Genomic DNA, 18,289 nt, shown 5'->3' with positions numbered 1-18,289 from the left:
ATTAGCCCTGTTTTTACCTTTAGATTTTTTATCCTGTGGTAAAAAAGTTCCTTTCCCACCAGTAACAGTTGAAATAATAGAATCCAACTGAGAACCAAATAATTTGTTACCCTGGAAAGAAATAGAAAGTAGAGTTGATTTAGAAGCCATATCAGCATTCCAAGTTTTAAGCCATAAAGCTCTTCTAGCTAAAATAGCTAGAGACATAAACCTGACATCAACTCTGATAATATCAAAAATGGCATCACAGATAAAATTATTAGCATGCTGAAGAAGAATAATAATATCATGAGAATCATGATGTGTTACTTGTTGCGCTAAAGTTTCCAACCAAAAAGTTGAAGCTGCAGCAACATCAGCCAAAGATATAGCAGGTCTAAGAAGATTACCTGAACACAGATAAGCTTTTCTTAGAAAGGATTCAATTTTCCTATCTAAAGGATCCTTAAACGAAGTACCATCTGACGTAGGAATAGTAGTACGTTTAGCAAGGGTAGAAATAGCCCCATCAACTTTAGGGATTTTGTCCCAAAATTCTAATCTGTCAGACGGCACAGGATATAATTGCTTGAAACGTTTAGAAGGAGTAAATGAATTACCCAATTTCTCCCATTCTTTGGAAATTACTGCAGAAATAGCATTAGGAACAGGAAAAACTTCTGGAATAACCACAGGAGCTTTAAATACCTTATCCAAACGTTTAGAATTAGTATCAAGAGGACCAGAATCCTCTATTTCTAAAGCAATTAGTACTTCTTTAAGTAAAGAACGAATAAATTCCATTTTAAATAAATATGAAGATTTATCAGCATCAACCTCTGAGACAGAATCCTCTGAACCAGAAGAGTCATCAGAATCAGAATGATGATGTTCATTTAAAAATTCATCTGTAGGGAGAGAAGTTTTAAAAGATTTTTTATGTTTACTAGAAGGAGAAATAACAGACATAGCCTTCTTTATGGATTCAGAAACAAAATCTCTTATGTTATCAGGAACATTCTGCACCTTAGATGTTTGAGGGAACTGCAACAGGCAATGGTACATTACTAAAGGAAATATTATCTGCTTTAACAAGTTTGTCATGACAATCAATACAAACAACAGCCGGAGAAATAGCTACCAAAAGTTTACAGCAGATACACTTAGCTTTGGTAGATCCAGCACTAGACAGCGATTTTCCTGTAGTATCTTCTGACTCAGATGCAACGTGAGACATCTTGCAATATGTAAGAGAAAAAACAACATATAAAGCAAAAAAGATCAAATTCCTTAAATGACAGTTTCAGGAATGGGAAAGAATGCCAAAGAACAAGCTTCTAGCAACCAGAAGCAATAAAAAAATGAGACTTAAATAATGTGGAGAAAAAGGCGACGCCCATATTTTTTAGCGCCAAATCAGACGCCCACATTATTTGGCGCCTAAATGCTTTTGGCGCCAAAATGACGCCACATCCGGAACGCCGACATCTTTGGCGCAAAATAACGTCAAAAAAATGACGCAACTTCCGGCGACACGTATGACGCCGGAAACGGAAAAGAATTTTTGCGCCAAAAAAGTCCGCGCCAAGAATGACGCAATAAAATGAGGCATTTTCAGCCCCCGCGAGCCTAACAGCCCACAGGGAAAAAAAGAGTCAAATTTTTGAAGGTAAGAAAAAAATGATTAATTCAAATGCATTATCCCAAATATGAAACTGACTGTCTGAAAAATAAGGAAAGTTGAACATTCTGAGTCAAGGCAAATAAATGTTTGAATACATATATTTAGAACTTTATAAACAAAGTGCCCAACCATAGCTTAGAGTGTCACAGAAAATAAGATTTACTTACCCCAGGACACTCATCTACATGTTTGTAGAAAGCCAAACCAGTACTGAAACGAGAATCAGCAGAGGTAATGGTATATATAAGAGTATATCGTCGATCTGAAAAGGGAGGTAAGAGATGAATCTCTACGACCGATAACAGAGAACCTATGAAATAGACCCCGTAGAAGGAGATCACTGCATTCAAATAGGCAATACTCTCTTCACATCCCTCTGACATTCACTGCACGCTGAGAGGAAAACCGGGCTCCAACTTGCTGCGGAGCGCATATCAACGTAGAATCTAGCACAAACTTACTTCACCACCTCCATCGGAGGCAAAGTTTGTAAAACTGAATTGTGGGTGTGGTGAGGGGTGTATTTATAGGCATTTTGAGGTTTGGGAAACTTTGCCCCTCCTGGTAGGAATGTATATCCCATACGTCACTAGTTCATGGACTCTTGCTAATTACATGAAAGAAATATTGTATAGTGAGTGGTAGCCATGAAATTGTAGTTGTACTCATCAGTTTAAAGTGAAGGTCAATTTCGATGAATTAGTGCCCGGTTTTTTAATAATCCTATTAAAAACAAGGGCACTTTAATTCATTAAAATTGACATTTCACTCGTTTTCTTCAAAAACTTTATTTTTAATCCTGACAGCCACTGCAGCGCTTCCTCCACCCGTCGCAAGCCCTCTTCGCGAGTCCAAAATGACAAATCCGGCTTTCTCAGACCACGGCGTTGCCTCAGGCCATGATTCCCCGGGGGGAAGCTGTGATTGGAGGAAGATGGATTCGTCATTTCTGACGTATGAATTGGCTTCTGACGGCCAGAAGTCGATGGAGTGGCTGTCAGGATTAAAAGGTACGTTTTTGAAGAAAACTAGTGAAATGTCAATTTTGATTAATTAAAGTACCCTTGTTTTTAATAGGATTATTAAAAACTGGGCACTAATTCATCGAAATTGACCTTCACCTTAATGTCCTTTGATTTACAGATAATTAATCAGAGGGTAATAACCAATTTTAGTAAGTTCCTTTGCAATAAAACTGAATATTGCTACCAATTTGTGGGTAATCTATTTGTTCTTAAAAAGTGTTGTTGACACATCAACATTCTTGTTGTCTTATAAAAATTAAATAAGTTTGTCAATTATTTTACCATCCACAGACATAGCTTCCATTATTCAAGTCAGATGTGAAAGTCACTGGAGGAAATGTAGTAATCATTATAATTTTAGTGGTCATTAACTCAAGTCAGTGGCAGGCTCATAAAGTCGTTGCTAACACAATAGGTTTGCACTAGCTTTTGATTGGTGCACATGCAGTACACAGGGTCAGGTTTACATTGTTCAGTTTGGTAATAGTCACTGATATTGTTTTACTAATTGCTATAAGCATGATAATACTAAGTTACTTGCAGGTTTGACACATGCAAATATCCCTTTGTCACTGGCAGAATTGCACTAATCGTTATCACTAATAATCTACTGGCAGACTTACAGTAGCAAATGGCTTACTTGCATCAATCATTAGCATAAATGCAGTAGTCACTAACAAGCCCATGTGCAAGGGTGCATTTCTGTGTTAAACACATTTTTGCAATATACTTTTATTTACAAAAATGCTTCTAGTAAAGGTTATTACTGTTTTTCAGCGGCATACTCACATATGCAATGAGGACCAGTGTACCAGTATTCAAGCTCAGAGAGCTGGCAGTGGTGTGTACAGTGTCTGTGAATACTTAATTTGTGTCATACAAGCCACTGCTGACTCTCTGAGTTGGTGTAGAGTTTGAATGCTGGTGCACAGCCCTCAAGGCATATGTGTATATGCCCGCTGAAAAATAACCTACTAGAAGCATTTTTGCTAATGTGAGTATATTGCAAAATACGTCTATTTAAAACTGAAATGTACCCATGCACATTTTAATTTTGACCTTTCTATCCGTTTAATGGAAGAGGTGAACTAATCATTATCACGATTGCAGAAGTCACTAGCATGTCACTGGTAGACTTGCACTAATCACTATCACCATTGCAGTAGTCACTAACATTTTAGCGGTAGACTTGCACTAATCATTATCACGATTGCAGTAACCACTAGCATGTCACTGGTAGACTTGCACTAATCATTATCACGATTGCAGTAACCACTAGCATGTCACTGGTAGACTTGCACTAATCACTATCACCATTGCAGTAGTTACTAACATTTTAGCGGTAGACTTGCACTAATCATTATCACGATTGCAGTAACCACTAGCATGTCACTGGTAGACTTGCACTAATCACTATCACCATTGCAGTAGTTACTAGCATTTTAGTGGTAGACTTGCAGTAGTCACTGGTAGACTTGCACTAATCATTATCACGATTGCAGTAACTACTAGCATGTCACTGGTAGACTTGCACTAATCACTATCACCATTGCAGTAGTTACTAGCATTTTAGTGGTAGACTTGCAGTAGTCACTGGTAGACTTGCACTAATCATTATCATGATTGCAGTAATCACTAGCATGTCACTGGTAGACTTGCACTAATCATTATCATGATTGCAGTAATCACTAGCATGTCACTGGTAGACTTGCACTAATCATTATCATGATTGCAGTAATCACTAGCATGTCACTGGTAGACTTGCAGTAGTCACTGGTAGACTTGCACTAATCACTATTGCAGCAATCACTAGTATGTCACTGGTAGACTTGCAGTAGTCACTGGTAGACTTGCACTAATCACTATTGCAGCAATCACTAGTATGTCACTGGTAGACTTGCAGTAGTCACTGGTAGACTTGCACTAATCACTATCACCATTGCAGTAATCACTAGTATGTCACTGGTAGACTTGCAGTAGTCACTGGTAGACTTGCACTAATCACTATCACCATTGCAGTAATCACTAGTATGTCACTGGTAGACTTGCAGTAGTCACTGGTAGACTTGCACTAATCACTATTGCAGCAATCACTAGTATGTCACTGGTAGACTTGCAGTAGTCACTGGTAGACTTGCACTAATCACTATCACCATTGCAGTAATCACTAGCATGTCACTGGTAGACTTGCACTAATTATTATCACCATTGCAGTAATCACTAGCATGTCACTGGTAGACTTGCACTAATTATTATCACCATTGCAGTAATCACTAGCATGTCACTGGTAGACTTGCACTAATTATTATCACCATTGCAGTAATCACTAGCATTTTACTGGTAGACTTGCACTAATCACTATCACCATTGCAGTAATCACTAGCATTTTACTGGTAGACTTGCACTAATCACTATCACCATTGCAGTAATCACTAGCATTTTACTGGTAGACTTGCACTAATCACTATCACCATTGCAGTAATCACTAGCATGTCACTGGTAGACTTGCACTAATCACTATCACGATTGCAGTAGTCACTAGCATTTTACTGGTAGACTTATTATTATGATTGCAGTAATCACTAGCATGTCACTGGTAGACTTGCACTAATCACTATCACCATTGCAGTAATCACTAGTATGTCACTGGTAGACTTGCAGTAGTCACGATTGCAGCAGTCACTAAAAAGTCACAGGCATAGCTACTATGGCCAAAAACATGCACTAATCATTATTACCATGCTCGTATTAGTTCGTGGCAGGCTTGCACTATTCAGTGACTTACCATTTAGTGCAGAGCTCGGATCCTTTAACAAGGACTTAAAGTGAGTTCCTGTGAATTCTACCTCCGTGGCTTTGAGCTTCTTAGGTTCCAACTCGCCTTCCTCCTCTGCTCCCGAACTTCGGCGCTTTTTCCCCATATTTGCTGTTGTGTATAAACCTTTACCTATACCTTAGCGCTGTCATCCGTACTGAAACACGTGGGATCACTAAGCAGGAAGCTGTCTGGTAAATCTCTCTCCGGAAACTAATGAGAGCACAAAGGTTCCGCATTCAGGCACTTACAAAACATCCTGTACTGGATAGTAGGTTTCATTGATGTGTATGTATAATTCTTGGTAGAGCAGTTTTTTTTGTTACTATTTATTTGTAAAAACGATTTAAATATAATTTAAAAATTACAATTTGATGAGTGCAGCGGTAATATTATATATATATATATATATATATATATATATATATATATATATATATATATATATATATATATATATATATATATATATATATATATATACATTACTGTGCAAAAGTCTTAGGCCACCATTAGATTTATTGTTTTAGTTTTAATGACCATCCATATTTATTTTTCTGTCTCTTTATTAAGATACAAACCGCAAATAGGAACGGTGTAAAAGCCGGAACGGAACGGAACAGGCCGGAACAGGCATTTATGTAGGAAATTGATTTAAAATATAATGGGATGTGTTAGAGACTCTTGAGAACAATTTTAGGAACAAGAATATTTGTGATATAATAATTAATTAACCCTTTAATTACCAAAATAGTGTCCGGAACCAAACATAACAGCCCGGAACAGCACCTTCCCAGAAAACCAGATACACCAAATTCACAAGTCACATGTGACTAAATGTAATAAGTGTAATCAGCCACAAACCATCCACAGAAACCACATTATTCTATCTGTTCCGGCCTTTAATACACTTTTTTATAAAAAGTGACGGAACGGCACCTTCCCAGCAAAATATACAGACCAAATTCACTAGCCACACATAACTATATGTGATAAGTGTAATCAACCACAAACCACCCACAGAAACCACGTTCCAATACCCGTTCCGGCCTGCAAAATGCTTTTTCATGAAAAGTGACGGAACGGCACCTTACCAGCAAACAAGATACACCAAATTCACCAGTCACACATGACTAAATGTTATAAGTGTAATCAGCCACAAACCATCCACAGAAACCACATTATGATATCTGTTCCAGCCTTTAATACACTTTTTTATAAAAAGTGACGGAACGGCACCTTCCCAGCAAAATATACAGACCAAATTCACCAGCCACACATAACTAGATGTGATAAGTGTAATCAACCACAAACCATCCACAGAAACCACGTTCCAATACACGTTCCGGCCTGTAAAACGCTTTTTCATGAAAAGTGACGGAATGGCACTTTACCAGCAAACCAGATACACCAAATTCACCAGTCACACATAACTAAATGTTGTAAGTGTAATCAGCCACAAACCATCCACAGAAACCACATTATGATATCTGTTCTGGCTTTAATACACTTTTTTTTATAAAAAGTGACGGAACGGCACCTTCCCAGCAAAATATACAGACCAAATTCACCAGCCACACATAACTAGATGTGATAAGTGTAATCAACCACAACCCATCCACAGAAACCACGTTCCAATACCCGTTCCGGCCTGAAAAATGCTTTTTCATGAAAAGTGACGGAACAGCACCTTACCAGCAAACCAGATACACCAAATTCACCAGTCACACATGACTAAATGTTATAAGTGTAATCAGCCACAAACCATCCACAGAAACCACGTTCCAATACCCGTTCCGGCCTGTAAAACGCTTTTTCATGAAAAGTGACGGAACGGCACTTTACCAGCAAACCAGATACACCAAATTCACCAGTCACACATAACTAAATGTTATAAGTGTAATCAGCCACAAACCATCCACAGAAACCACATTATGATATCTGTTCCGGTCTTTAATACACTTTTTTATAAAAAGTGACGGAACGGCACCTTCCCAGCAAAATATACAGACCAAATTCACCAGCCACACATAACTAGATGTGATAAGTGTAATCAACCACAAACCATCCACAGAAACCACGTTCCAATACCCGTTCCGGCCTGAAAAATGCTTTTTCATGAAAAGTGACGGAACGGCACTTTACCAGCAAACCAGATACACCAAATTCACCAGTCACACATAACTAAATGTTATAAGTGTAATCAGCCACAAACCATCCACAGAAACCACATTATGATATCTGTTCCGGCCTTTAATACACTTTTTTATAAAAAGTGATGGAACGGCACCTTCCCAGCAAAATATACAGACCAAATTCACCAGCCACACATAACTAGATGTGATAAGTGTAATCAACCACAAACCATCCACAGAAACCACGTTCCAATACCCGTTCCGGCCTGTAAGACGCTTTTTCATGAAAAGTGACGGAATGGCACTTTACCAGCAAACCAGATACACCAAATTTACCAGTCACACATAACTAAATGTTGTAAGTGTAATCAGCCACAAACCATCCACAGAAACCACATTATGATATCTGTTCCGGCTTTAATACACTTTTTTTTTTATAAAAAGTGACGGAACGGCACCTTCCCAGCAAAATATACGGACCAAATTCACCAGCCACACATAACTAGATGTGATAAGTGTAATCAACCACAAACCATACACAGAAACCACGTTCCAATACCTGTTCCGGCTTGTAAAACGCTTTTTCATGAAAAGTGATGAAACGGCACCTTACCAGCAAACAAGATACACCAAATTCACCAGTCACACATGACTAAATGTTATAAGTGTAATCAGCCACAAACCATCCACAGAAACCACATTATGATATCTGTTCCAGCCTTTAATACACTTTTTTATAAAAAGTGACGGAACGGCACCTTCCCAGCAAAATATACAAACCAAATTCACCAGCCACAAATAACTAGATGTGATAAGTGTAATCAACAACCCATCCACAGAAACCACGTTCCAATACCCGTTCCGGCCTGAAAAATGCTTTTTCATGAAAACTGATGGAACGGCACCTTACCAGCAAACCAGATACACCAAATTCACCAGTCACACATGACTAAATGTTATAAGTGTAATCAGCCACAAACCATCCACAGAAACCACGTTCCAATACCCGTTCCGGCCTGTAAAACGCTTTTTCATGAAAAGTGACAGAACGGCACTTTACCAGCAAACCAGATACACCAAATTCACCAGTCACACATAACTAAATGTTATAAGTGTAATCAGCCACAAACCATCCACAGAAACCACATTATGATATCTGTTCCGGCTTTAATACACTTTTTTTATAAAAAGTGATGGAACGGCACCTTCCCAGCAAAATATACAGACCAAATTCACCAGCCACACATAACTAGATGTGTTAAGTGTAATCAACCACAAACCATACACAGAAACCATGTTCCAATACCCATTCCGGCTTGTAAAACGCTTTTTCATGAAAAGTAACGGAACGGCACCTTACCAGCAAACCAGATACACCAAATTCACCAGCCACACATAACTAGATGTGATAAGTGTAATCAACCACAACCCATCCACAGAAACCACGTTCCAATACCCGTTCCGGCCTGAAAAATGCTTTTTCATGAAAAGTGACGGAACAGCACCTTACCAGCAAACCAGATACACCAAATTCACCAGTCACACATGACTAAATGTTATAAGTGTAATCAGCCACAAACCATCCACAGAAACCACGTTCCAATACCCGTTCCGGCCTGTAAAACGCTTTTTCATGAAAAGTGACGGAACGGCACTTTACCAGCAAACCAGATACACCAAATTCACCAGTCACACATAACTAAATGTTATGAGTGTAATCAGCCACAAACCATCCACAGAAACCACATTATGATATCTGTTCCGGTCTTTAATACACTTTTTTATAAAAAGTGACGGAACGGCACCTTCCCAGCAAAATATACAGACCAAATTCACCAGCCACACATAACTAGATGTGATAAGTGTAATCAACCACAAACCATCCACAGAAACCACGTTCCAATACCCGTTCCGGCCTGAAAAATGCTTTTTCATGAAAAGTGACGGAACGGCACCTTACCAGCAAACCAGATACACCAAATTCACCAGTCACACATGACTAAATGTTATAAGTGTAATCAGCCACAAACCATCCACAGAAACCACATTATGATATCTGTTCCGGCCTTTAATACACTTTTTTATAAAAAGTGATGGAACGGCACCTTCCCAGCAAAATATACAGACCAAATTCACCAGCCACACATAACTAGATGTGATAAGTGTAATCAACCACAAACCATCCACAGAAACCACGTTCCAATACCCGTTCCGGCCTGTAAGACGCTTTTTCATGAAAAGTGACGGAATGGCACTTTACCAGCAAACCAGATACACCAAATTTACCAGTCACACATAACTAAATGTTGTAAGTGTAATCAGCCACAAACCATCCACAGAAACCACATTATGATATCTGTTCCGGCTTTAATACACTTTTTTTTTATAAAAAGTGACGGAACGGCACCTTCCCAGCAAAATATACGGACCAAATTCACCAGCCACACATAACTAGATGTGATAAGTGTAATCAACCACAAACCATACACAGAAACCACGTTCCAATACCTGTTCCGGCTTGTAAAACGCTTTTTCATGAAAAGTGATGAAACGACACCTTACCAGCAAACAAGATACACCAAATTCACCAGTCACACATGACTAAATGTTATAAGTGTAATCAGCCACAAACCATCCACAGAAACCACATTATGATATCTGTTCCAGCCTTTAATACACTTTTTTATAAAAAGTGACGGAACGGCACCTTCCCAGCAAAATATACAAACCAAATTCACCAGCCACACATAACTAGATGTGATAAGTGTAATCAACAACCCATCCACAGAAACCACGTTCCAATACCCGTTCCGGACTGAAAAATGCTTTTTCATGAAAAGTGATGGAACGGCACCTTACCAGCAAACCAGATACACCAAATTCACCAGTCACACATGACTAAATGTTATAAGTGTAATCAGCCACAAACCATCCACAGAAACCACGTTCCAATACCCGTTCCGGCCTGTAAATCGCTTTTTCATGAAAAGTGACAGAACGGCACTTTACCAGCAAACCAGATACACCAAATTCACCAGTCACACATAACTAAATGTTATAAGTGTAATCAGCCACAAACCATCCACAGAAACCACATTATGATATCTGTTCCGGCTTTAATACACTTTTTTTATAAAAAGTGATGGAACGGCACCTTCCCAGCAAAATATACAGACCAAATTCACCAGCCACACATAACTAGATGTGTTAAGTGTAATCAACCACAAACCATACACAGAAACCATGTTCCAATACCCATTCCGGCTTGTAAAACGCTTTTTCATGAAAAGTGACGGAACAGCACTTTACCAGCAAACCAGATACACCAAATTCACCAGTCACACATAACTAAATGTTATAAGTGTAATAAGCCACAAACCATCCACAGAAACCACATTATGATATCTGTTCCGGCCTTTAATACACTTTTTTTTATAAAAAGTGACGGAATGGCACCTTCCCAGCAAAATATACAGACCAAATTCAACAGCCACACATAACTAGATGGGATAAGTGTAATCAACCACAAACCATCCACAGAAACCACGTTCCAATACCCGTTCCAGCTTGTAAAACGCTTTTTCATGAAAAGTGACGGAACGGCACCTTACCAGCAAACCAGATGCACCAAATTCACCAGTCACACATAACTAAATGTTATAAGTGTAATCAGCCGCAAATCATCCACAGAAACCACATTATGATATCTGTTCCGGCCTTAAATACACTTTTTTTTTTATAAAAAGTGACGAAACGGCACCTTATCAGCAAAATATACAGACCAAATTCAACAGCCGCACATAACTAGATGGGATAAGTGTAATCAACCAAAAACCATCCACAGAAACCACGTTCCAACATCTAGTTATGTGTGGCTGGTGAATTTGGTCTGTATATTTTGCTGGGAAGGTGCCGTTCCGTCACTTTTTATAAAAAAGTGTATTAAAGGCCAGAACAGATATCATAATGTTGTTTCTGTGGATGGTTTGTGGCTGATTACACTTATAAAATTTAGTTATGTGTAACTGGTGAATTTGGTGTATCTGGTTTGCTGGTAAGGTGCCGTTCCGTCACTTTTCATGAAAAAGCGCTTTACAGGCCGGAACAGGTATTGGAACGTGGTTTCTGTGGATGGTTTGTGGTTGATTACACTTACCACATCTAGTTATGTGTGGCTGGTGAATTTGGTCTGTATATTTTGCTGGGTAGGTGCCGTTCCGTCACTTTTTATAATGAAGTGTATTAAAGGCCGGAACAGATATCATAATGTGGTTTCTGTGGATGGTTTGTGGCTGATTACACTTATAACATTTAGTTATGTGTGACTGGTGAATTTGGTGTATCTGGTTTGCTGGTAAGGCGCTGTTCCGTCATTTTTCATGAAAAAGCGTTTTATAGGCCGAAACGGGTATTGGAACGTGGTTTTTGTGGATGGTTTGTGGTTGATTACACTTATCACATCTAGTTATGTGTGGCTGGTGAATTTGGTCTGTATATTTTGCTGGGAAGCTGTCGTTCCGTCACTTTTTATAAAAAAAAGTGTATTAAAGGCCGGAACAGATATTATAATGTGGTTTCTGTGGATGGTTTGTGACTGATTACACTTATAACATTTAGTCGTGTGTGACTGGTGAATTTGGTGTATCTGGTTTGCTGGTAAGGTGCCGTTCCGTCACTTTTCATGAAAAAGCATTTTTCAGGCCGGAACGGGTATTGGAACGTGGTTTCTGTGGATGGTTTGTGGTTGATTACACTTATCACATCTAGTTATGTGTAGCTGGTGAATTTGGTCTGTATATGTTGCTAGGAAGGTGCCGTTCCGTCACTTTTTAAAAAAAGTGTATTAAAGGCCAGAACAGATATCATAATGTGGTTTCTGTGGATGGTTTGTGGCTGATTACACTTATAACATTTAGTTATGTGTGACTGGTGAATTTGGTGTATCTGGTTTGCTGGTAAAGTGCCGTTCCGTCACTTTTCATGAAAAAGCATTTTTCAGGCCGGAACGGGTATTGGAACGTGGTTTCTGTGGATGGTTTGTGGTTGATTACACTTACCACATCTAGTTATTTGTGGCTGGTGAATTTGGTCTGTATATTTTGCTGGGTAGGTGCCGTTCCGTCACTTTTTATAAAAAAGTGTATTAAAGGCCGGAACAGATATCATAATGTGGTTTCTGTGGTTGGTTTGTGGCTGATTACACTTATAACATTTAGTTATGTGTAACTGGTGAATTTGGTGTATCTGGTTTGCTGGTAAGGTGCTGTTCCATCACTTTTCATGAAAAAGCGTTTTACAGGCCGGAACGGGTATTGGAATGTGGTTTCTGTGGATGGTTTGTGGCTGATTACACTTATTACATTTAGTCACATGTGACTTGTGAATTTGGTGCATCTGGTTTCCTGGGAAGGTGCTGTTCCGGGCTGTTATGTTTTGTTCCGGACACTATTTTGGTAGTTAAAGGGTTAATTAATTATTATATCACAAATATTCTTGTTCCTAAAATTGTTCTCAAGAGTCTCTAATACATCCCATTATATTTTAAATCAATTTCCTTCATAAAAGGCCTGTTCCGGCCTGTTCCGTTCCGTTCCGGCTTTTACACCGTTCCCCGCAAATACAGGAAACAGTACACACACACACACAATTTTCAGAACAAAATGGCTTCTTCAGGCAAAAGTCAGTATTTAGTATGACCTCTCTTGGCACTAAGCACATCTTGAACTATTTTGGGGAGACTGTACTGAAGTTTTCTGAAGTAATATTCTAGTATATTATAACAGGCTTCTTTCAGCACTTCCCAGCATTCTTCTTTAGATTTAGGTCGTCATTTATTTATTTCTCTCTCCAAGTGATCTCATACTGCCTCTATAATATTCAGACCTGGAGTCTGTGGAGGCCAGTCCATGACTGTCAGTGTTTTATCAGCTGTTTTTCGCTCCAAATATGATTTCACTGCATTAGCAGTGTGCTTGGGATTGTTATTAAGCTGGAAAAAAAAACATTCCCAATCAGACACTTTTCAGAAGGAATTGCATGATGAATTAAAACCTGTCTGTACTTCTCAGCATTTTATTATCCCATCAATTTTGACAATATCACCAACACCACTGGTAGAAATGCAGCCCCAAACCAGGACAGACCCTCCGCCATGTTTCAATGAAGGCCGCAAGCACTCATTCTTCCATCTTTTTCCAACTCTTCTCACATATTGTCGGTGATTGGACCCAAACATTTCAAACTTGGATTTGTCACTCCATAATACTGTTGAAGAAAAAAATTAACATCAGACAGCTGTTCCAAATTAATAAGGTTATAATTGTACAATTAAACAAGATTACAACAAAAATGACAAAAAGTCACTTTACAGTAATACAGAGTGTGTGTGGCGCGCAGCATTAGATAGCAAATATGTCTCTCTTTTATAGGCCATGTTGGGTGTTTCTGAGAATCTTCACATTAAGCACTTCATGGTCTTCTTCTTATCTTTTCCATACAAACTTTGGGTGTTACTGTAGCTGAAAATACTTACTTTGCATATACAGCCGTTTCTGTACTAGCTGAATTGACAAAAAGAAATGTAACTGTTTAAAAATATCACTTGTCAGTCTCTTATAACATATAAGAAATATATATATATACAGAATTAAAAACATTTTTCCTTAACATTTCTCACCCTTTTGATAATTTTATTATCACATGTATTTATCTATTACCTTGCGTTTATTATCACGCCATTATTACTTTGTGTCTCTCACTTGACTAACTAACAACCTTCCTACCTGGAAATGACCCCTTAGACAGACTGTATATCACTGAGTATACAGATAAGCTGCATAGACAGTGGGATGCTGAGCCTCCATTCCAGATCTGCCTACATAGTTATCATTTCCTCTAAGCATTCACACATCTTTATTGGTAACATGCAAACACAAAATATGCAATCTCTATCTAAACAGATAACAACAGCAGCCAGAACTGCATCCCTTCACAGGCCTAGGTCCAAATCCTGTAGTAGGCCCAAAGCTGATGAGGTGCAATTGTGGGACCCCCTCGCAGAGATGAGATCCTTCCACCTGTCTCCTAAAATGACTGGAGGGTCTGCAGGGAAGGCAGGTAGCTGAACTAAGTTATCAGTCGGTCATCTCTGTAGCTGTTGTATCATCACCCTAAACAATCCGTATCTTCATCTTTTTCTGCAATGAGAAACACAAATCATTAACAATTTCCAAACAATTAGTCACATTAGAATTACTCCTATCACTACCTCTATGGGTTTCAAAAGATTTGTAAGCATATTTTTAAACCAGGTTCCAATCGATCCCATCCTTCCTTAGCTATATCTCTAGATCTTTGTTGTAACTCTTTTACTTTATTCATGTGTAAAACTTGTAGTCTCATTAATAATCCCATCCATAATACTAGCATATTTGTTAATTCTATTTGCTAGCTCAATTCCCCAACCTGTCCAGGCAGGAAACCACATCCAGACTTTATCTGCAGATGAGAATAATTCTTACTTATACCTTGTTTAAGGACCATTGGAATAATCTTACCATCTTTCCCAGCCATAGTTGAAACCATCTCATATTGTTATATAACTGAGTTTGACAGGTCCATTCACCATTGTCTGTCTGTTCAAAACAGACACACCTAGTGGTACACAAAGCTTTTAACGTTGAACAAAAACATAAACTATTAGAATCAGCAGTTACTGTATCACATGGTACTTTGTTAGATTCCATATTAAATGTTAAAGTAGCATTTCTACAATCTGTTTCCCCCACATATACCTTGGGCAAACTAAATATGTAACCTTTCATGTTTGCTATGTAATTAACATACATTGGCCCAAGACACATTATAGGTGTAGAAACTATACCAGCAAGTTTTAAGTATGTACCTTGATCTGAGATAGCATTATGAACAGAGTGATCTACATCTATTTGAACATCATAGCTGTAATCTGTCACATTTAAATCATTCATTGATATTGGTACACCTATTAAAAGGATTCCTTTATGATTGGCAGGAACATGAGAGCATATCCAACAGTCTGTGGCATTCAGTTGCTTGGCGGTGTGTTGGTGTAAAAGCCAGATGGAATTTTGTCCGTTTGTCACCCTTCACTGGTATATAGAGGTATAAAACACAAAGAAAAGGACAAAGAAAAAACAGGACAGTATATGCATCTTGGCAGTTAGTTAACCCACTTTGTCCCCAGTGGTCTCACCCTTTGACACAGGTTTTTATCACCGGCCTGGAAGTTCACTTTCTTACAGTGAGAGGATCCAGTTTGGTTTCCATTCCACTTTGACTGAGGTGGGTGTTGTCAGTAACACCTGGTATGGGCCGTCAAACCGGGGCTCTAAGTGTCTCCTCATGTATCTTCTTATCCCAGTCTCCAAGGTGTAGGTAGTGAGTTCCAGTTATTTGTTCTGGATCTGGTAATGAAGAGAAAACTTTTCCATACAAATTAGTCAGTTGCTCATGCAGCTGAACAACATAATCAGTTAGAGAAGCATACTGCCCATGTAATTCTTGTGGAAAGAAAAGACCTATTAGTGGTCTACCAAACAAAATTTCAAATGGCGAAAGGCCATGATTTGCCTTTGGGGTGTGTCTTTACTGCAAAGAGGGCTAAAGGTAAGGCTTGTACCCAAGTAAGTTTTGTTTGCTCACAGATTTTAGCTATTTTATTTTTTTAAACACCATTGGCTCTCTCTACTTTCCCAGACGATTAATCTGCAACCCTGTCATCATTTCTGCAAACACTTGCCCAGTAAAATGAGTCCCTTGATCAGATTCTACTGTTTCAGGTAAACCATATCTGCACACAATTTCAGTTATCAGTTTTTTTCTGTTACACCTGCTGTTGCCTTGGCAACCAACCATTCAGTTACAAATTGTGAGAAACCTGGTGCAAACCAAAATTTATTAACACTTGCAATCATTCTTGCAATCATTCCCCCTTTGGAAACATGGGAAGGGAGATGAGATAAACTGGCTAAAACAAGATATAGCACTGTAGGTGCACATAATCTACCATCCCCATGTTTCCAAACCTTATTTTCCAGTTTGCAACCAGCATTTTTCCACTTTCACTGAATTAGGGAACCTGTTTGGTTTTGGAGGGTTTTTAAGACCTCCATTGTCAAATTCTCCACAGTTTCAGAGGACTGTAGGAGTATCATGAGAGCCGCCTTCTTGGCTGCTTCATCTACCCTATTATTACCCATAGTGATAGGATCTATTGCTCGCTGATGTGCCTTTAATTTCATAACAGCTATAGCTCTTTTGAAAACGCTGCAGTCTGTTCCAGTGTCCACCAAACACTCCACAAAATGGTATGGCATGTCAGAGAGGGTCAGGCGAACAAAGGCATCACCCCCTCTGCTCTCAGACATGATTGGTAGCACTGGAAGCTGAGTCCATCAATTGTTCTCCCACAGTTATAACATTTACCTTTTCTGGGTTCCCCCTCATTTATCCTTAAACTATTTCTATTGGGGTTTCCCAGGGGCACACACTGGCATTACCCTTAGTGTTTTCTTTTTCTATACTTCTATGTTCCTTTGTATTGAGCTCGCTAAGCTCATTAGTGTTGGGACTGATTTATATCGCCAATTAGAATGGGTGGAAACCAATTGAGAAACCAATTTATTATGGATTTCTTTAGTCAGTCCTGACACCAATGTGGCAGTGAGCATTTTTCCCATACCTTAGTCATCAAGGTTACCTCCCCTTGGGGCATATACATCTTGACATGAGGTGGTATTGGGCACATAAGATACTACAGTCAAAACTCGGGCACAAATTATTTTCCCCAGCAATACTAAAATCCAACAATTTCCTTTTATTACTTAGAACAATTTTCCATTTCATGTCTATTAGCAAAATATCATTCACTTGATATTCTTTATTTAGTAGTCAGCTGAACACATCAGGTAAACCAAAGAAAAGGTCCATCTATGTGCAGCCTACAATCAACAGCTAGCTCCCAGTAATGCATTCCTCCTCCCAAACCTACCTAGAAAAACATTTGGGTTTCACATACATATATATACACAGTATATATACACAGTATACACATACATACATACATACATATATACATACATATATACACACATATACAGCGCATACATACACATAGATATACATACACATACATATATGCATATACATATACAGCACACATGTACACACTGTGACATAAATATTCACACTCTCACACGCATGTATTTACTATCAAATACACTTACAAAGATACTCACTGACAAACTGGCACACAGATTCTACACACTCTACAAAAAAATGCACACAAACCCCAGGACTAGGGCACATAGTCCACAAGGCCTTGGCATGCAGTCACAAATGACAATAGACAGCCAATTGCCAGTACCCACATACAATCAGACCCACAACCAATTATCTAACCTTATAAATGCAAGGGCTACCATTAGTAACCAAAAAACTTTCAAGGGGGGTAAGTACTAGTGGTCTTATCAGTAGTGAAAATACTTGATTAGTAAAATTGTAATTACCAATAAAGTAACTAGCAAATCAGACCTCTTAAAGATTCACTACTAGAATCTTGTGTATATTGTAATTTATATTAATTCTACTGCAAAGAAGGACCATAATGTAC

The 18,289-nt window shown here is 38.6% G+C and overlaps 1 protein-coding gene across 1 annotated transcript in view; it reads right to left on the bottom strand.

Annotated features, from left to right (window-relative positions):
• The window catches only part of URB1 (URB1 ribosome biogenesis homolog), a 140,370-nt gene extending 134,725 nt beyond the window's left edge, over positions 1–5,645 (bottom strand). The window contains exon 1 of the mRNA XM_053705174.1: positions 5,474–5,645. Coding sequence (XP_053561149.1) covers positions 5,474–5,609 — 136 coding nt within the window. The 5' untranslated portion in view covers positions 5,610–5,645. The remainder of the gene's footprint in view (positions 1–5,473) is intronic.
• Between the last annotated feature and the right edge of the window lie 12,644 nt (positions 5,646–18,289).

Source organism: Bombina bombina, chromosome 3 (assembly GCF_027579735.1).
Source record: "Bombina bombina isolate aBomBom1 chromosome 3, aBomBom1.pri, whole genome shotgun sequence".
NCBI lineage: Eukaryota > Metazoa > Chordata > Amphibia > Anura > Bombinatoridae > Bombina > Bombina bombina.
Note: the sequence above shows the minus strand (reverse complement) of the source record. Positions and strands in the feature narration are given on the sequence as shown.